Source organism: Ostrinia furnacalis, unplaced genomic scaffold (genome assembly GCF_004193835.3).
Source record: "Ostrinia furnacalis isolate ACB-3 unplaced genomic scaffold, ASM419383v2 OfSCF1808, whole genome shotgun sequence".
Classification (NCBI taxonomy): Eukaryota; Metazoa; Arthropoda; class Insecta; order Lepidoptera; family Crambidae; genus Ostrinia; species Ostrinia furnacalis.
In genome coordinates, this window is record NW_021132047.1 from 1 (window position 1) to 20,283 (window position 20,283).

Consider the following 20,283-nt stretch of genomic DNA (forward strand, 5'->3'; position numbering starts at 1 on the left):
CGTGCGAGGGACTGGCATTCCAGGGAGGTGCACTTAACTTGACCGGGTTGTAGGTTAGGTCAAAATGTCGAGTATTTAGTATTCTTCTGTATTTTCAAAGCTTTATAACACGGCCTTCTATTTTGAATGCTTTCTACGTTTTTAAACGGAGCCAAAGACAAATAAAAGATGGCGGTAAGAAAGTTTTTGAATGCCTCTTTATTAGGTAGTTTTGAGATGGAGATAGAGAAATGTTTTTTAAATACTCTTGTAGTTTACAAACTTAACCTCACAATAATAAAAGTTTATGGGTGTAATGTCAATATTTCGGGAATTTCAGTGAATTACCAAAAAAATAAGCTTACAGAAAGGTTTCATCGTCGTCGTCGTCGTTTCAGCCGAAAGACGTCCACTGCTGGACAAAGGCCTCTCCCAAGGATTTCCACGAAGACGGTCCTGCGCCGCTCGCATCCAGGCACCTCCCGCGACCTTCACCAGATCGTCGGTCCAAAGGTTTCATATAGAATTTTATTTCAGGTCGTACCAAAAATGAAAATTAAGTCGGAGTCGCCTGATGAAAATCCGCCCTGGTTGGAACGTCGTCTGTCCATTGAACCTCCTGATGAGAGTCCCAAAGACACGCTGGTAGAACCATCGCCAGAGATAACCTTTCCTTCGGCTTCTCCCGAAAGCCGTCTGTTCACCGAGCCAGAACGGCTAAATGAGAGTCCCAAAGACACGCAGGCACAACCATCGCCAGAGATAACCTTTCCTTCGCCCTGGCTTGAAAGCCGTCTGTTCACCAAGCCAGAACCTCCTGATGAGAGTCCTATAGACACGCAGGCACAGCCATCGTCAGAGACAACGTTTCCTACGGCCTCACTCGAATGTCGTCTGTTCACCGAGCCAGAAGGTCCTGATGAGAATCCCATAGACACGCTGGAAGAACAATCGCCAGAGATAACATTTCCTTCGGCTTCGCTCGAATGCCGTCTGTTCACCGAGCCAGAACCTCCTGATGAGAGTCCTATAGACACGCAGGCACAACCATCGTCAGAGATAACCTTTCCTTCGGCCTCACTGAAACGCCGTCTGTTCATCAAGCCAGATCGGCTTAATGAGAATCCCATGGACACGCAGGCACAACCGTCGCCAGAGATAACCTTTCCTTCGCCCTGGCTTGAAAGCCGTCTGTTCACCGAGCCAGAACCTCCTGNGAACCATCGCCAGAGCCAGAGATAACCTTTCCTTCGGCCTCGCTCGAATGCCGTCTGTTCACCAAGCCAGAACCTCCTGATGAGAGTCCTATAGACACGCAGGCACAATCATTGCCATCAATAACCTTTCCTTCACCTTGGCTTGAAAGCCGTCTGTTCACCGAGCCGCTAGCGTCGCCAGCAGTCATCGAGAACTGGAGGCCTCCGCTTAAAAGGTTCAAATCATATAATTTTAGTTGCTTAAAACATGGTGATACAATGTAATAGTATAGATTGTTATAATGGGGTTACTTTCACCATATCGAATTACATTTGATCGAAAATCAAAATATCGAATGATCAAAATATCGAACGTTCAGAATATCGAATTTACAAAAATGATCGAACGATCAAAATATCGAAAACTCAATATAGAGGATTTATTTAATTAGTTACCTAAATGTCATATGACATCATATGATTAATGTAAATAAAACATTTAAGTAGGCACACATTTTTTTATTTCCCACTTTAGGGTACCATAGTCAACAAGGAACCCTTACCTGCATCTTCCTAACTATGCCACATAAGATCTACTTTCGATATTTTAATCATTCGATATTTTGATCGTTCGATGAAACGTGTTCGATATTTTGATTTTCGATCAAAATGTAATTCGATATGGTGAAGGTAACCCGTTATAATGTGCTCCGCAGGTGCTCCTTTCGCACGTATGCAAAATGTTCAAAGACATCAGCGATTAAAGACCCGGGGAAAAAAATCTGAAGGTAACAAAATCCGTAATTTTTAATTTGAACGAGGATTCCAATTTTTTTTCTTTTAAATCTCGCATTACTTTAGTATGGAATGGGAAACTCAGTCACTATCTGCTGGTTTAAAAAAAATCCTTTATTTGCATGGACTATAAGTGCTTACAAATCGTCAAATATCTATAATATAAAAATGAATCGCAAAATGTGTTGGTATAAAGCGCATAACTCAATAACGCCTGAATCAATTTTATCAATTCTTTTTTTAATGTTCATTGAAGTCCAAGGATGGTTTTTACGGAGAGAAAAAATCGAATAATTTCCGGGAAAACTCTAAAAACAGCCCTTTTTTTCCATACAAACGTTTTCTAGCTAAAATGTAGACTCAACGCGTACGAAGTCGCGGACACAGCTAGTTGAAAATAAAAGACTAATTAAAAAATCAGTTTTGCCCTTTGGAGCCTTCACATGTCTCATAATCTCATCTCATCTTTTTTCCCTACCAGCGATTCGAGACCAACCATAAGACCATGGAGGTATCATAAGACCAACATTTGGCAAGTGCTGAGAACTTAGTAGGAATTTACTATAGATTAGGGCGCAGGAAGCGCTGCACTGGCTGGGTTCGGGTCGTTCCCAAATAGCCAATTTTTGGTGCAGTCCTGTTGTCCCCCCTGGGGGAGCCAACAGGATTTCGAAATCCTGTTGTCCCCCCTGGCTAGGGGAGACAACAGGACTAGATTTTCAATCAATGATTTGAGGACTGTTGTCCCCCCTAGCAAACATTGGGTATTTAGAAGCCATATATTTTTGTAACATTTAAGAAGTTCTGGAGTACCTGACTAAATGCCATATTGCCAAACTAAATACCTTAACGTATGTCAAATAATAATTAACATTTTGTTAACGAAAAAATATAAGTTGTTGGTACCGGTAATATTTCTGACTATTCCAAAATCTCGGACTGGATTTTTAATCAATGATTTGAGGACTGTTGTCCCCCCTGACAAACATTATTTAAAAGCCATGTATTTTTATAACATAATTTGTAAAATACTGAAGTACTTGACTGAATGCCAAATTCCCAAACTGAGTGAATACCTAAACGTTTGTTAAATAATAATTACCATTTTGATAAAATCAAAATCAAAATTATCTTTATATAGGTTTAGACTAATTAAATTAGTACTTGAAAATCGTCAAATGCTCTTATGGAGCCTATACATGTCTCATTCTTTTTTTGCCCTACTACCTAAACGTTTGTCAAATAATAAAATTGATAACGAAAAAAATAAGGTGTTGGTGGTTGGTGCTGGTACTGACACCTAGAAACTTGAAATTTGGCAGGTAGGTTCCTTATAGGGTGTAGACATCTGCCAAGAACGGATTTTATTTATCTTTTTATTTAAGGATAGGAAATAATACGAAGCATATAATAGGATTTTACGAAATTCCACACATAAGGGGGTAAAACGGACTCCACTCGTACGAAGTTGCGGGCGGCCGCTAGTTGAATCACTGAGCGATTAATTTGTTGAAAATTATTATGATTTATTTAAAATTATGCAGTTTTAGCGTCCTACGTATTAATATTATAAATGCGAAAATTTGTGAGTATGGAATAGTATAGATGTTTGATACTCTTTCACGTAAAAACTACTAAACGGATTTTTAGTCAACTTTACAGAAGACTATTTTTTATACATGAGAATAGCATATACTTACTTAGCTTTTGTTTACAGCTTTGTCAACGTAAATTTTTTTCTGTCACAAAAAAAATATATAGAGCGCATTCCTGTCTAAAAAACCGGGATAAAAACTGTCCAACGTCCTTTCCCGGGACTCAAAACTATCTCGTTACCAAATATCAAAATCGGTTCAATGATTTATGCGTGAATTCGTAACAGACAGACAGATAAAGTTTCTTTCGCATTTACTTGTATTATATTATTTACTAGCGGCCGCCCGCGACTTCGTACGCGTGGATCCCGTTTTACCCCCTTCATCTATCTTACGCGGTTCAGATTTTTTCATACAAATGTTTTTTCCCGCTAACTCCCGTTCCCGTGGGAATTTTGCAATATCCTGTTGTAACTAAGCTTTAAGTTTACTAAGGTACCTGCATGCCAAATTTCAAGCGTCTAACTTAAGCGGTTTAGATTTTTCATACAAATGTTTTTTCCCGCTAACTCCCGTTCCCGTGGGAATTTTGCAATATCCTGTTGTAACTAAGCTTTAAGTTTACTAATGTAACTGCATGCCAAATTTCAAGCGTCTAACTTAAGCAGTTTAGATTTTTCATACAAAAGGATTTTCCCGCTAATTCCCGTGCCCGTGGGAATTCCTAAGTATCCTATAACCTGCCCAGGAGTATGAAGAATAATTGTACCAAGTTTCGTTAAAATCCGTCGAGTAGTTTTTGTTTCTATAAGGAACATACAGACAGACAGACAGACAGACAGACAGACAAAAAATTTACTGATTGCATTTTTGGCATCAGTATCGATCACTAATCACCCCCTGATAGTTATTTTGAAAATATATTTCATGTACAGAATTGACCTCTCTACAGATTTATTATAAGTATAGAAAAGCAAGTAAAGCAGATTTTGGAATAGTCAGAAATATTACCGGTACCAACAACTTATATTTTTTTCGTTAACAAAATGTTAATTATTATTTGACATACGTTTAGGTATTTAGTTTGGCAATATGGCATTTAGTCAGGTACTCCAGAACTTCTTAAATGTTACAAAAATATATGGCTTCTAAATACCCAATGTTTTCCAGGGGGGACAACAGTCCTCAAATCATTGATTGAAAATCTAGTCCTGTTGTCTCCCCTAGCCAGGGGGGACAACAGGATTTCGAAATCCTGTTGGCTCCCCCAGGGGGGCCAAGCAGGGGGGACAACAGGACTGCACCATCATTAAGGCTAATTTGATTCACATAAAATGTATTATTATTATGACCGTTATTGTTACTAACTTGTAATATAAATAATTGCATTTCTATTGTTCCAGTCCCAATACCGAAGCTGGGTCTCCGTCCGCAGCAAGCGCTTTAATCAAATCAAATCAAAATATTTATTTGCTTTTATGGGTTTTACACGTCATAAATACTAAATATTATTATTAAAGAATTATTTTAAATATTGACTGATTAATAAATAATGGTTTATTTAGAAAAATAATTTTTATTTCACACTTTTTAAAAACTAGGTAAGAAATGAGATTTGATAACCGCGCGTCGCTGCGGCGTCATCGGAGGTACAAAATACACTACTACACAAGCATGGCACATTTGTGTGTATCCCCTACCTCAGCCTACCTGCGTCACTTACTATCAGTGCCTCGAGCACGAAAAGCTATCGACTATTCAACCTTCTCTTTACCACATTGACGGTGATAATTAACGTAACGATCTCGATTTTCAAAATTAATTTCGTGCTACCATTTCTCATACAAGTTTAAAATTTAAATAAAGTCATGTTTACCACACTATTCGATCTCGATAATAAAACAAATGTCACAAGGGCATGGGGCGATTGAGCGATTCGCATACGCAAACGATTCGATATTAAAACGTGACGAAAATTAATTTACTATAAAAAATAAAAAAATAGTATAAAAAATAGTAGTACGAAACAATTTTGACAATCGAATTCGAGATCGTCACATTAACATTGTATTCTAAGACTGAGTATCAAATTTCGTCGAATATGCAAACGATTCGAAGTTGAAAGTTTTTCGTGCTAGATGCTGACTGATCGACATCCAGTTCGAGACCTCATCATCATCATTTCAGCCATAGGACGTCCACTGCTGAACATAGGCCTCCCCTAATGCTTTCCACGTTGATCGATTGGTAGTTTGAGACCTCGCGGGAATGCAATTCTCCCTCCCGCTTACCCGCACACCTCCCCACTTTCGCCCCGTCCGTACCAGAGCCCCGATTACGGTAACTTTTATAACGTCTACAATCCAGTCCAGACGCGTTTCTGATTCTGCGATACGATTGGTCAAAACAGCTGACGTACGCTGTTGAACGACCAATCGTATCGCAGAATCGAGAAGCGTGTCTGGATTGTTGACGTTAAAAGTTACCGTAATCGGGGCTCTGCGCACCTGACTGGAATGCGATCCCCTCCCACTTACCCGCACACCTTCCCCTCGTTCGCCGTTCGCCAAGTCGTAATCTGTCAGTCTCAGTTCATTCAGCACGGTTCCCGAGTTTTAGCGTTAACATTGCGCCGGTTGTTTTGTTTTGGATAAGTTTTGAACTTGTTTTGTCGTAGATTAGTTGTGATTTAGTATTTTCGTTAAGTGTCTGAACTATTTTTATCGCCTAAAAGACTTGAAGACACAATATGGGCAAAACTATTCATGATGAAGCTAGAAACATGATCCTAAAGGTGCTTAAGTTTTTTGAATCGGAAAAGGCAAATAAACGATTTATTATTCCTGTGGACCAAGTCATCAAAAGAACCTGTGCTGCTACTGGAATATCAAAAACAACTTTAATGAAAATAAAAAGAGAAGTGAAACAGTTAGAAGCGGATCAGGCAGAATCTACTTCTTCGCTGCTGGTTCCAAGAACTAGTGTTACGCCTGCTTCTAGTTCTAAAACACAGCCTCTACTTACGAAATCAGGTAAAAAGCGCCAAGGAATCCAAAAAAAATTATGCTGGACAATTTTGGTCGTTGTGCGCTTCGAAATAACGTACTAGATAATTTTTACATTGTAAAAAGTATATTCCTAATTCCTACACTAAAAATATTTTGGCTTTTATCAACACCAATCAAGTAATCAACACACAGTGTTGCCAGTCGGGTCTTGTCAGAAATTACCAGAAATATAAAAAAAAGTAACCCTTTTGAATAAAAAGTAACCTTCATACGGGGGGGGGGGGGGAGATTGTGTTAAGGTTGTTCATGGATGGAATGGATTCGGTCTTCATGGATCATTCCATGAAGACCGAAAAGTGACCGGTCGTATAAAACCGTTTCCTGGATTTGCGTTTTATTATCGAAAAACATTCGCTAAAATTCATTTTCTTTAACAAAATATAAATCAAATTCATGTTTAAATGCAGTTTATGACATAATTTTTAAATTGTCACTATTAATATTTTTTACTGAATAACCTGTAAAAGTTAATTCTACAATTTCTGAAAAATCACCTAAAAGCAGTGTTGTTCTTGATACGGCAATTGCCGTAATATACGGCATTCAGGCATCTTAGGCACCATAAATACGGTATACGGCAGCACTTTGATTACCGTATCAAAATATACGGCAATTGAGTAAAGTAGAGTTTTATGAGTTTTTCATGACTTTTAGTAAACAAAAAAAAATATTTCGTCTAATGGAACGCAAAAACTTGTAAACCATAGATGAAATAGAAGCGCCACGAAAAGAAACGCCAAAAATGCAACCTTATCTCCGAGATGTTAATGTCTAAAATCGTTATTTCCTCATTTTGGTAGATTCTTCACTTTTATTCGGGTAGGTTCTTGGACTAAATTATTCAAAACCTTAAAAAGTGAAGAATAAAATAAGTAAGTTTAAAACTGTTTAAAAGTAGTATACGCATAGTACATAATACATCACATGTATTTTTTAAAATTTAAACCTTCCAAATAAACATTTTGTACAATACGGCAATTTTCTTAGTTTTCCTTAAAAATCCGGCAATTTTGGAATTAGAATACGGCAACCCTAAATTTGTCAGGAACAACACTGCCTAAAAGTAACCTTTTCATTAGTGTAACCTAAAAGTAACCTAAAAGGTTACAAAAGTAACCTTCTGGCAACACTGTCAACACATTAATAATTACGGAATGAATAAGTTACCAACATAACAACAGTACATTTGAAGTTTAATGCGACAAAATTAAAATCTTAGGTACCTAGTTAAACGATTCAGTGCAAAGAAGACGATTTTTATTTTTGTAGGATTGCATTTTTTTGTTGCAGTATTGGTATTTAAAGTGCTCCAAACTTATTTTATTTGGATACGCTACGATGTATTTGACATTGACAGCTTGTTGGCATTTGGCTTGCTTGCTCAGCCAGCTGATCATCATCCATCTCTGCTAGTGTCTGCTAGGGTACAAAAAAGATAACAGAAGGCTGCGATTTGTGAATGTGAAGTTGTTACGAAATTGTGTTAAAGTGCATCTAGGTATTCTGGATTTGTAAAATGGTTTCTAGCTATACTTACTGTTTGTTTGATTAGTTGTCTTCCATTCATCATCAGAAGAAAATATATTTCATTCTTCGTTTATCCCAAGGAGTCAATGTAAGTAATGAAAAGGTAGTAGTTACATTAGTGCACATTTTACCCCACCAAAAGTTCATCAAATCAATGGGGTATAGATGTTAGACTGACAAAGTATGTAATATGTATAAAAAAATCATGATTGATGAATCTATAGGAGAAGGCTCCTTTATTTATCCACTTTTATTTTTATGTAGGTACCTATAGGTGAGAGGTTTTATTTGTGCGACTTATTCCAACCATAAAAGGCCTATAAAATTTTAAATAGGTAGGAATTCTAGTATTTTTTTATTTACAAGACTCCTTGAAATAAATGAAAATATATCGACCATTTTGTTACCATGTTTCTGAGCAAATAAACGATTTATTATTATTATTATTATTATTATATTTTTTTCGGTAGGTACTTTGTATGAGTATTATTTATTGGTACCGAGTAATGTAGGAAATAACTAAATAATTTATAATATTTTTTCTAGTATTATTCATACACACAGTCATTAAACAACCATTTTGCAAGTCTAATATGCAGAAGCACCAAAAAGATCTGCCTTCGGTCGTGAAGTGAACCAGTCTGAACTAGTGTGAGCGCGAGTGCTTGAGACATGTGAACTTTTTTTGTGCAAAAATGGAGGAAAAAAAGAGAAGTTATTATAATTGTTCAGTGGAGGGCTGTTTAAATTCAACATTAAATTGTGACTTGTCGTTTTTTAATCTACCACTTAATTCTGAGAGGTAAGTAGGTATTTGCTTATATCTCAATGGTTCGTTTTAACCTGGTTACGGTATTTTTTAACATAGTTTTCTTATCTTGTTTCAGGCGAAATGAGTGGCTAAGAGTGATCCACAGAAAAGATTTAATAGATTCAAGTTGCTTTCGTACACGCGTGTGTGAAGCTCATTTTCGTCCCAACTGCATTTTAATTCATTCAAATCGAAAGTCGTTAAAAAAAACATCAATTCCGCAACTGCTCCTACCATTACCGAAAAATTTTGCAAATAAAGGAATTCAAGCAATATTTGAAACAGCCGATGCAAATGTGCAATGTGATTATGATTCTCAAACAAATGATCAAGTGGAAACTCCATTACACCTTTTAAAAGATATTCCTCGAAAGAGAAAACCTTTAAGTGAAGCCAAAGTTGACAGCCCTAGCCGGACCGCCGAGAGTAGGTATGCAAAGTGAATTGTCTTCTGTTAATTTCTGAATTCGCTGTATCGACAGCGGCGGCGCCACAATTAGGGTTGCCAGGCCCAAAAACATAAAAGCCGGACTCTGTGATTCATTTGGCCGGACATTTTACCCTAAAAGACGGACGTGTGACCGGTGGGGGGGGAGGTGCAAGCTCACAAGTGAGTACTATAATCATCGCTTGCCCAACGTCCTGATGCGTGCGCTTCATATTATTCTGTGGCTAAATAAAAAGCCTAACAGAAGCCGGACAGGCCGGACACCGTTTATTTTGGCTGGACACGCAATCAAAAAGCCTATGTCCGGCTTTATCCGGACGCCTGGCAACCCTAGCCACAATAATGCCACTCAGGTGCAATGAAGCCCATGCCCGCTCGCTCACGGCACGGGCGAGCCTCTCGGGCTTCGAGGAACCCCCAATTAGTTTGCCAGGTCCAAAAACACAAAAGCCGGACTCGTGCTTCATTTGGCCGGACCATTTTATCCTAAAAGCCGGACAAGTGACTGGGGGGAGGGGCGTTTGCCAGTTTTGCAATTATTGTCGTAGCTCACGAGTGAGTACTATCATCATCGGTTGCCCAACGTCCTGATGCGTGCGCTACATATTATTCTGTGGCTCGACTTTCGCCTGGCGCGGCAGCCAAATAAAAAGCCAGACAGGCCGGACAAGACAATATATATTTGGCCTGACAAGACGGAAAAAAGCCAAACATGTCCGGCTAAAGCCAACAAATCCCCTCCTCAGTTGTATTTTATAGAGGTTTTCTCCTCGTGGCCCTGAAAGGCGTGTGGTTGATGATGAACTTATTAATAATTCTGATTATTCTTTTTTCCAGACGAGGTCAAACTATGCCTGTTACTGAACAAGGTTCAAACACGAGCATTTCAAATATTATTCTTGATTTGGAAGAAGAAACACCACACGGTAAGCGCAAACTGCACTGCCCCAGGCAGCAGCGTAGTTAGAGATTTCTTGCAAATGCAAATTAGGGTGGATTCGACCAAACAAGATTAAATATTAATCTCAGAATAAATCGTCAGTTTTGACATATTTCCCATACTGAAACTGTCAATATGCCAGTTATACCAGGAGTTATTCTCGCATAAAAGTTTGGTCGAATCGGGCCTTAATTAAGAAAAAAAGGCGAATGTAATAGCATTACCAAACAGCATGATTTAATGTTTCAGGTCCAATAGAAAAGGATGATTCAAATGAAAATTCTCAATTAATCTACAATAAGCAACCGGAGACGCCCAGGACAAATATTACACAAGACCCTTTAATATCAACTAATACAAGTACACCTCTATGTTCTAATAACTTAGAAACAAATAAACAAACCGTAACCGATCACATACCCACATCGGATTTGATGAAGTTTCTGGTTGAACAAAAAAATAAAGAAAAGAGAGACGAAGACATAGAAAGGTTCTTTAAAAGTATAGCGGCGACTGTGAAAAAGTTTTCGGAAAGACATCAATCTATCATAAAAAACAGGGTATTCGAATGTGTCTCAGAAATAGAAATGAAGGAAATTGATGAAAAAGAGCAACGGAACAACGGTGATTACAATAATAAAATACTAATAATGTTGATACCAGTGAATAAATGTAACGCAAAAAATGTACTTTTAAACACCAATTTACAACCCGATTGAGCTAACTGTGCACCTTTGCTGGAATGGAATGAAAACCCTCGCACTCACCCACGTCACCAGAGCGTCGATGTGACGTCACAGCCGCCAGGTGCGCAGTTAACTCGATGGGGTTGTAACACTCTATCCTCGTCGCCATTTAGCACCACTAGCAATCGGACCCAGCCCCTAGAGTATTGACATAACGTGACAGTTCTCATCGGCCTGGGGCTTTTATTTAGGTGGTTAAATTATTGGCTCCATGTTGGGAATGCAGGATCTTGCAGCACTGGACCACAAATTTTAGTGACTGGTCTGTCATGTGAACTCATGTGAACACAAGTGTGTTTGAAATTGGAATTAAAATTCGAACGGGTCCGTTTTTTACAAACACATGGGATGTTCGTGTGAACTTTATATTAAAACACGTTTACTAAACGGGATTTTGCAAAAAATGGGAGGGAAAAAACCCTTAGGGCTGGCATCCGTTGCGTTCGTGGTGATTCACTTTGATCTTACATATTTAATTTAATATACATATTTTATTATTATACATTAATATCAATATCATTTCTTTGTTTATAGAGGGAACGGATACACGCCACGAGCAACCCGAGGAGCCTAAGCAATTTGTGAGATGCGGTCTGTGCAGCATAGCAATCACGGGGTGAGATTTTAAGTAATTTTAGCATTTGTCAGAGTGAATAAACTGCCAACGATTCGTAAACGCGCTACAGAATCACTACTAACACGCGTTAGTCGCATTTGCAACGCACTACAGAAGTGATGCCAACGCGCGACAGCCAGCGCGACTGCATCGCTACAAAAAGTCGCCGTGGGCGAGGGCCCGAAGGCACGATAAAAATGAAGTACCTACGAAAGCATAGGTCGCTCAACGAAAGTTGAGTCGATTGAAGTTTAAATATTGAATACACAGCTAGCTCGCTCTTGTTAAATGTCTGCAAGCGAGACCGAAAGCACTTGTCAGTGAAAGTACGCAAGACTTCTCAGCCACAAAAAAAAATTGTCTCAGCACAGACAGCATATACAAATCTTTGCTTATGTTGATAGCCTCAACTCTCGTTGCGTGATCTATACCTACTTAAGGCTTGGTATTTCTTCTAAAGTAGGTATTTCGCGCTGTCAAAATCTGCGCGCGCAATTCTTCGCCGAAAACAGCGCGTCAAAGAGCTCCCGCCACAATTTCCAGCTACACAGTATAGAAATACGCAGTTGGTTAGGTTAGGTTGACTTCCTTCCTTTCAAGCGTCACACTCACAACACTTTCTAATAGAAATCATATCCAAGTGATACAAATTAAAACACCTTTCAGACTTTTTGGGAATATATTCTAGAATCGAATAAATATAAAATATAACTGCAGAAGTAAACACTGTTCAAAGTGCCCGTGGCGTCGCCCGACCTTCTGGAAGTTCTGCGCCGGCTTAAAGAATTTCAAGATTACGTCACCCGACCTATCGGTAGGCCCTTGGGAGCTTGAGCGATTGGATTTTTTTTATGATAAGTTACTCTTAGTAGCGATTATTTAGAGCTTGGATAATAAATTTAATTATAGTTGTTGCAATTCACGAAGCTTTGCATGTGGTTAATAACATTAATCAGTATAGGTACGCATCAATTTTGTTCAGTCTCTTTGTTTATTAATAAATAAAAATATCATACTAAAATTGCAGAAACATATTTGTTTGTATTGGTCTGGGTGTTTTCTTTCTATAATATGTATGACGTATGTACGGGGTTCTGTACCTATCGAAAATTGCTATAAGCATCACACGCGGTTACCTGCGTACCTCTGTGCACTCATGGGAGTTTAAGCAGAGGTCCCTAGAGTTTGACTTTGAGCTTTGTTTATAGTCATTACGAAGCAGACTGATGGGAAACTGCACTGTCTTGAATTCGAAAGGGTAATTCCAGTGTTGTTCCTGACAAATTTAGGGTTGCCGTATTCTAATTCTAAAATTGCCGTATTTTTAAGGAAAACTAAGAAAAATTGCCGTATTGTGCAAAATGTTTATTTGGAAGGTTTAAATAAAAAAAATACAAATGATGTATTATGTATAGATGACCCACGCTGAACTGTCCCACCAAACTCAATGACAGGGGGGCGCTACCATCGTTCAACTATATGGTTTCTAACATGACAAAAATCTGAACCAGCGATCCGGTATTGACGGTGGCGCCCCACTGTCAATGTCATCGACAGGACAGTCCAGTATTTTGGAACTATACTATGCGTACGTACACTTACTACTTTTAAACTTATTCTTCACTTATAAAGGTTTTGAATAAATAGTTTAGTCCTAGAACCGACCCGAATAAAAGTGAAGAATCTACCAAAATGAAGACCAAACGATTTTAGACATTAACATCTCGGAGATAAGGTTGCATTTGGTTGAATTATGTTGACGTTTCTTTTATATGGTTTACAAGTTGGTGCGTTCCATTAAATGAAATATTTTTTTTTTTACTAAAACTCATGAAAAACTCATAAAACTCTACCTTAATCAATTGCCGTATATTTTGATACGGTAATGGAAGTGCTGCCGTATACCGTATTTATGGTGCCTACGAGGCCTAAATGCCGTATATTACGGCAATTGCCGTATCAAGAACAACACTGTTTTTCCACATTTTTTAACATAGTAACTAAATAAGACGCAATATAAAAATTTCATCCGTTAAAAGCCCTCAAGTTATTTCTGAACTTTAGTTTAGTAAAAGATTCAGAATCTCAAATCGCTTATTTTAAAAATAAAACCATTATTAGAAAACGAATAGAGGTAACTTTGGGAATTTATTCTATCGAGTCAACTTCATCAAATCGTGTTTCCATCCGTTAATAGCCCTAGAAAATATCCTCAACTATGCTCAAAAAAAATCTTAGCCTTTTATTTTACTGTTTAGTACCTCAAAAATGAAAAATGAAAACCTCATTTTCGCCATTTTCTCTGTTACCCGGCCTTAATAAAGAAATTAAATGCGCCGTTTACTTTGCAATCCAATATGTAACTAATCTATAATAATAATATAAAAATGAATCGCAAAATGTGTTGATAAGCGCATAACTCAACAACGCCTGGACCAATTTTACTAAATTTTTTTTAATGTTCGTTGAATGGAAGAAAAATTCGAATAATTTCCGGGAAAACCCCGAAAGAAGCCGCGGACGGAAAGCTAAAGCCCGGTCTCCGAGCACATAGAATTTTGTCCAATGACTCCAAGCTACCCATCCTTATCGCTCGCGCGTAATTATGTTGCTGTCGCGCTCGCACACTCACTGCGGGCGCCCGTCGCACAGTCGCGACAGCAATATAATTACGCGTGAGCGATATAAGGATGGCTAGCTTGGGGTCATTGGATAAAATTCTACGTGCTCACAGACCAGGCTTTAGGTATTATTAAATGCAAACAATAGCTCCACTTCGTCCAAAAATAGAATTTCAACACCATCGCAGGTTTGTTTACGCGTGCGTGCAATGCGGCGAGCGCGCGTGCGGCGCGTGCGACGCTCAGAGGCGCCACACGAGGCACCACGTGATGCGCGCGCCTTGCGGAAGCAATGAGGTATGAAAACTCACTTTGTTTTTGCAAGTAGGCTTTTAAAAAGCACTTCACTTTTGTGAAGAGACGCATGTGATTTGTGTTTGAAACTACACGTGAAAGTCCGGTCGCCGAACACCATAGCTGGGCATTAACTCGTTAATCCGTTAATCGTTAATTAACGAAGTTAACATTTCTATTAACGGATTAACTTTTAAGTTAAGTAAGTCCGTTAATCGTTAATCCAGTACCTACTATTTACCAAAAAGATACAGCAGGCACGCTGAAAAACGCTAGAAAAACGCGTTCTAACAAGTATGTTCGGGCTTTTTTTTTTTTTTTGCTTAAAACATGAACTTCTAGAACTTCAGAACCCAAAACAACAGTTTTTGTGACCAGATCACTAACGACACTTGTTAGTATGTGTGGGACAACTCTTGCAATTGAATTTAAGACCAGTTTTCCTCAACCGATTGAGCTGAAATTTTGTATGTAAGTACGATGACAATGCAATGTTATGGTATCATTGAGCTGGTCTGATGATGGAGTCATGAGGTGGCCATAGGAACTCCTAAATGAAACGGCGGCATCGCATCGAATTTGGGTTCGTTGGATTTGTCTTTTCGAGCACTTTAGTATCTAGTACTAGATGTCCAGGGTCCTGATGATGGAGTCAGGAGGTGGCCATAGGAATTCCTAAACGAAACGATGGAAACCTATCGAGTTTGTGTTTGCTGGATTTGTCTTTTCGAGCACTTTGGTGCTAAATTGTATTGTAATTGAACTAAGGCTCTGAGATTGAGATACTACTAAAAAGTGTAAAATAAAATTATAATAATAGGGATGATGACTGGGTATTTAACTCGAAATTCTATTTAGTCCGTCGGACAGATAATTAGAAAATATTAGACTCACATTTTTTAATTTTTTCCATAATCCAATAATTACGTATTATATTGTTGAAATGTCGCGTGACGTCACTTTTGAGTAAAAATTCTACTCAAGCGTGACGTATCGCGCCATTTCAACTCGATGTAGCACTGTTATTATTTAATTATGAAAGAAAATAAAAAATATGAGTCTAATATTTTCTAATTACCTATCTGTCTGACGGACAAATAATTGAAATTTTGTCATCCACTTAGCCTATTAAAAACTTTTTAAAAACAAGCTTTTATTCCGAAATGCAGTTGTACTAAAACGAAAAAAATAATTGTAGGTAGGTACTTATGCAAGGTTCAAATAATTTCGAAAGCTTGTAGCGCAAACATAAAAGAAGAATAAATTCCATGCGCGATACAAGCTTTCGAAATTATTTGAACCTTGCATACAATTATTTTTTTCGTTTTATTATCATGTGTTAACGGATTAACGATTAACGTTAACTTGCGTTAAATCTTGCGAAATGTAACGTTTTAACGTTTAACGAAGTTAATTTTTTTATTAACGGTTTAACGATTAACGAAGTTAACTATTTGATTAACGGTGCCCAGCTATGCCGAACACATAGAATTTCGTCCAATCGGCTCGCACACTCACTGCAGCCGCCCGTCGCACTGTCGCGACAGCAATATAATTACGCGCGAGCGATAAGGATGGGTAGCTTGGGGTCATTGGACGAAATTCTATCTGCTCGGCGACCGGACTTTAGGTATGGTACACAGTTGCTATGCTAGACAACGGGACTATTCCCTCCTCTCGTTCCCACCGCTGCATCTCCTGTGTAACCACGATCTATACACCTACCTACCATGGATGAGTGGCAAAATGTGACAACTGTCGATTTTGGAACCCTTTGCTCCGGCGTTGTTTTTTTCGCTTCGTGTTACGTTTTGCCACTTGCCTAGGGAGGCGGGGCAGTCTTTAACGCCTGGGTGCCACCAAGCATCAGGGGGTGACACAAGTCGCGCAGATAAGTACTAAATTGCGCATCTGCATGACAAGTCTGCGGTCTATGTCATGATAGGGGGGGTGGGGGGTGATCGCCCCGGGTGCCAACCCATGCTACGCCTCCACTGCTTAAAGGGTCATAAAAAAGCAACGTTACGAAAAACGGCATCTATTGACGAGTATTTTTCTAGAGGGGGAGGGGGGGCAGCGTTGCCAGACGTCCCGATTTTGGCGGGACGTCCCGATTTTTAAATCAAATTTAAATGTCCCGCGCGGGACAGGCTCGGTCCCGCTTTTCGGAGAGAGACACTAACTTCACCAGATTTTTCTTGAAACGCCATATTATTCTAAAGAATAAAACTTTTTTAATTTTGATTTTTCTTTTTTTATTCTAAAGACGCATACGAAACGATAGAGTGTAAACGTAATTTCAAGTCAAATAAAAAGATAAATATTTGAAAACCTTTGATTGTATACGTTTTTTTACTATGTCCCGCTTCTGACGGAAGAATCCCGCTATNTTTTTACTATGTCCCGCTTCTGACGGAAGAATCCCGCTATTTTCACTCAAAAAGTACCAAAGTCCCGACTTGGCGAAAAAAAAAACTGGCAACGCTGAGGGGGGGGGGGGGCATGAGTGACATGCCATGTCACGCGATTAGCATCATAGCTATCCACTATCATCTTCAAATCAGTAGCCCAACATCCAGGGGGGCACCAGACCATTCTGGGAAAGAGGAGCCTGGTGATACAACATACGATTCTAAGGGCCAAAAAGACTATCAAAACCAGCTATGGGTATTAAAAAGACGTGTTTTTACTATTTTTCCAGAACGACGTCGAAGTGATAGTGAGCAAAGTCCGCGAGGCGTTATCTGGCACGTCCATGAAGCGCTGTGATTCTCCTGACGACGCACCAACCCTTGACTCGGATGAGAACGGGTAAGTTTGTTTTATGCCCTACTTGAGGCAGTTCCGGATTAACCTATAAAGCTTAGAGAGCATCATATCTTGGAGGACACCAAAAAAATTTAGACTCGTAAAAGTGCAAGTCTCATTACGATTGGCATCAAGTACCTAGTTTAATCCGGCACTGTTATTTATTTATTTTTAAATTACTTATTAGGAACACTTACAGCTTTTATTATAATACACTAGCTTTTGCCCGCGGCTTCACCCGCGTGAAATTTAGTTTGTCACAGATCTTCATAAATTATATATATATATATAGTTATAAACAATAATACTGTAAAGTTTCATCAAAATCCGTTCAGTAGTTTTTGCGTGAAAGAGCATCAAACATCCAAGCATAGGTACAAAAAATACGTCTTACACAAGCCTAGGAGTTTTCATTGCTAATTTAAAGTTGAAAAGACAGATTTACAACACTTACAGCTAACTAAACATTTAAAACCAGTTTGAGCTCAGGAAACTGCTATAAGTATTCTGAATATCTGACTTATAGGCATTTGTAGGGTGGATCCCTTGGAATGTTGTTTAGGCGAAGTTACAATCGTTAAAAGATATCAAAAATAGCTAATTTTGTACTTCAAACAGGGTTATATTTTTGTCATTTATATCGAATTGCATCCGAACCAACAGATACGCGGAGATCAAGATCGAAGTGGACGAGGGAGACCTACAGACTGCCTACGAAGACCGCGTCACGAGTGCTGCCTCTCAGGTAAATTATTCAGGCTTTATGTAATATTCAGGCTGCAGAATATTATTTAAATTAGGGGCGGATAGGTGGACCGACGACATCGTAAAGGCAGCAGGAAGGCGCTGGACGCAGGCCGCTACCAACCGGGCAACATGGAAAGCATTGGGGGAGGCTTATGTTCAGCGGTGGATGTCCTATGCCTGAAATGATAATGATGATGATAGGGGCGGATCCAACCCTAAAAAAATGGTATGTTACTGCAAAAGTCCTGACTACGATAAATCTTAAGATTTTCCAGTCATTCCCAACATTTATTTACCAACTTTAAATGGTAAAGCGCCTTCAAATTAGAGGCGGGATGCGCAGCAGTGTCTTCACTGTGACGCGCTAGCTACATCACTACCTTCCATACAATTTCTAGAAGCGCAGTTGCAGCGTCACATTTTACGTTTGTCATGATGGTGGCGCTTCAAATGATATTTTCCATTCCATGAATTCCCAATTAGAACGGATCGGTTTTTTGCGTGACACTGCAAAAACACGAAAACTAATAAACGGGATGTCTTCGTGAGAGAAAGCCGTTTACATCTACTAATAATTTAAACCCCATTCTAATAAAAAGTTACGCAGTTGTTGAACACTGTTTTAAAATGACATTTCCATACTATACGTCACTTTAAAAGACTGTTCAACGAGCGTGTAAGTATTATTAGTAAGGGGGTTAATTATTTCTTCTACTTCCACAATTTTTATATTAAGAAAACACTATCTTCATTGCAGATAGTGCCAGAAGCAGTTGAAGTGAAGATCGAGGCTTTCGACCCGCTCGCCGACCCCCCGCCGACCAAGAAGAGGAAACCCGGGGACCCTCCACCATACCCAAATAGGTAAGTTGATTATGTTTACCTTTAATAAGTAAATATTAGGTCCTTACCTACGAAATTAGCGTTTTGTATGGAGAATTTCACGAAAATTCATTTTTCCATGCAAACATTTTTTGCGATTTTTTAAGGAACCAAATACACAACAAATTCAAATTGTATGAAATTTTGTGATATTCTATAGAAAACGCTAAGCGATTTGTTGATTTGGTGTCTGCATAAAAATATTTAAATTTCTGTAACCGAAACGAACGGCACTTGGCCTACGCGTAGACTACCGATTTTTAGTTGGCCGATAGTTAGGTCGGGCTGTTGATCAGTATGGAGATGTATGAAAGTGCGCACATTACAACAATTTGGTATCGGCCGATTCTTCATACAAAATTAGAATCGGGCCCTACTATCGGTCAACCAAAAGTTAGTGGACTGCGCCTAGGCTAAAAATGAGTATTTTTACTTCAGAAGTGCCATAATAATGCCCAAATTAATGTATATTTCAGATCAACCAAGGAAGATCAGCATCCTGTCAAACAGGAGCCATCAGACTAGATACATGGACATTCTGAACTTAAAGGATCCCAGTTTAAAGGGTGGTATACTTGAGGGAAAAAATGCGCGAAAGAAAGACACTTGAGCGAACGCACAAGCGCGAAAAGATATTTGCCCGCACGGACACTAAGTGCGCAAATGGCCGTTTGCGCGAATAGACACTTGACCGAAAGACAGGACGCATTATCGAGGAAGGAATAAGCGGGAACGACATTTTTGGGATAAATGATCGCCCATGTAATATGGAAATTCTTAAAGGCACTACGTTCGACCCAAAGGACGATGGATCGAAAGAAAGAAACACACATAGCCCGCAGAATTGCTAAATAAAATCAAGTGGCAGAGGGCGGGCACATAGCTCGCAGAGCTGATGGCCGCTTGAGCAGAAAAGTTCGAGTGGCGCCCACGATTTAGAAGACGCAATGCTATGACGACGCAATGACTAAGTGGACCGACGATGGTGAAGGTCGCGGGAAGTACTTGGATGCGGGCAGGTCGTTATGGAAATACAGTGTTGTCTTCTTACTTAATCTAAAATTTTTGTAATTGTTTTGTACCAAAACCAACATTTGCGAACTGCCATTGGTAAAAGTTAGGAGTTTTTGTCGATTGCCACAGATTTATCATACTTTTGGGTTGTTTGGGCACAGTGTTGTATGTATCTAAATACTTAAAAAAATAAAAT

General features: G+C 38.9%; 2 protein-coding genes and 1 long non-coding RNA gene across 10 annotated transcripts; all 3 read left to right on the forward strand.

Annotated features, from left to right (window-relative positions):
* The first annotated feature begins 528 nt into the window (after nucleotides 1–528).
* Nucleotides 529–1,141, forward strand: LOC114353799 (histone-lysine N-methyltransferase 2D-like). The gene is made up of 2 exons (XM_028305913.1): nucleotides 529–1,031; nucleotides 1,120–1,141. The coding sequence occupies exons 1-2, from the start codon at nucleotides 529–531 to the stop codon at nucleotides 1,139–1,141; spliced, it is 525 nt and encodes a 174-aa protein (XP_028161714.1).
* A 61-nt stretch (nucleotides 1,142–1,202) lies between these two features.
* LOC114353802 (uncharacterized) lies at nucleotides 1,203–5,075 on the forward strand. The gene is made up of 3 exons (XR_003655953.1): nucleotides 1,203–1,411; nucleotides 1,892–1,963; nucleotides 4,969–5,075. It is a non-coding gene; the product is annotated as an uncharacterized LOC114353802 (long non-coding RNA).
* A 2,743-nt stretch (nucleotides 5,076–7,818) lies between these two features.
* On the forward strand, nucleotides 7,819–20,253 carry LOC114353801 (uncharacterized). Of its 8 annotated transcripts, none has more exons than XM_028305915.1 (11): nucleotides 7,819–8,248; nucleotides 8,707–8,962; nucleotides 9,048–9,401; nucleotides 10,257–10,345; nucleotides 10,609–10,983; nucleotides 11,640–11,721; nucleotides 14,531–14,639; nucleotides 17,338–17,447; nucleotides 18,108–18,189; nucleotides 18,949–19,055; nucleotides 19,550–20,253. In XM_028305915.1, the coding sequence occupies exons 2-11, from the start codon at nucleotides 8,856–8,858 to the stop codon at nucleotides 19,596–19,598; spliced, it is 1,464 nt and encodes a 487-aa protein (XP_028161716.1). In that variant the 5' UTR covers nucleotides 7,819–8,248; nucleotides 8,707–8,855; the 3' UTR covers nucleotides 19,599–20,253. The 8 variants fall into 8 exon arrangements, with proteins under 8 accessions (XP_028161716.1, XP_028161719.1, XP_028161718.1 ...); XM_028305918.1 differs by having other exon boundaries at nucleotides 8,748–8,962; XM_028305917.1 differs by having other exon boundaries at nucleotides 7,819–8,152.
* Nucleotides 20,254–20,283: the final 30 nt, after the last annotated feature.

What these genes read in the sequence shown, in the direction of transcription:
- LOC114353799 (XM_028305913.1), top strand. Translation starts at nt 529, where the DNA reads ATGAAAATTAAGTCGGAGTCGCCTGATGAAAATCCGCCCTGGTTGGAA. An exon ending in GACACGCAGGCACAACCATC is followed by an intron (nt 1,032 to 1,119) that starts GTCAGAGATAAC and finishes ATGGACACGCAG; the next exon opens with GCACAACCGTCGCCAGAGAT.
- LOC114353801 (XM_028305915.1), top strand. Translation starts at nt 8,856, where the DNA reads ATGGAGGAAAAAAAGAGAAGTTATTATAATTGTTCAGTGGAGGGCTGT. An exon ending in CTACCACTTAATTCTGAGAG is followed by an intron (nt 8,963 to 9,047) that starts GTAAGTAGGTAT and finishes ATCTTGTTTCAG; the next exon opens with GCGAAATGAGTGGCTAAGAG. An exon ending in CCTCCACCATACCCAAATAG is followed by an intron (nt 19,056 to 19,549) that starts GTAAGTTGATTA and finishes TGTATATTTCAG; the next exon opens with ATCAACCAAGGAAGATCAGC.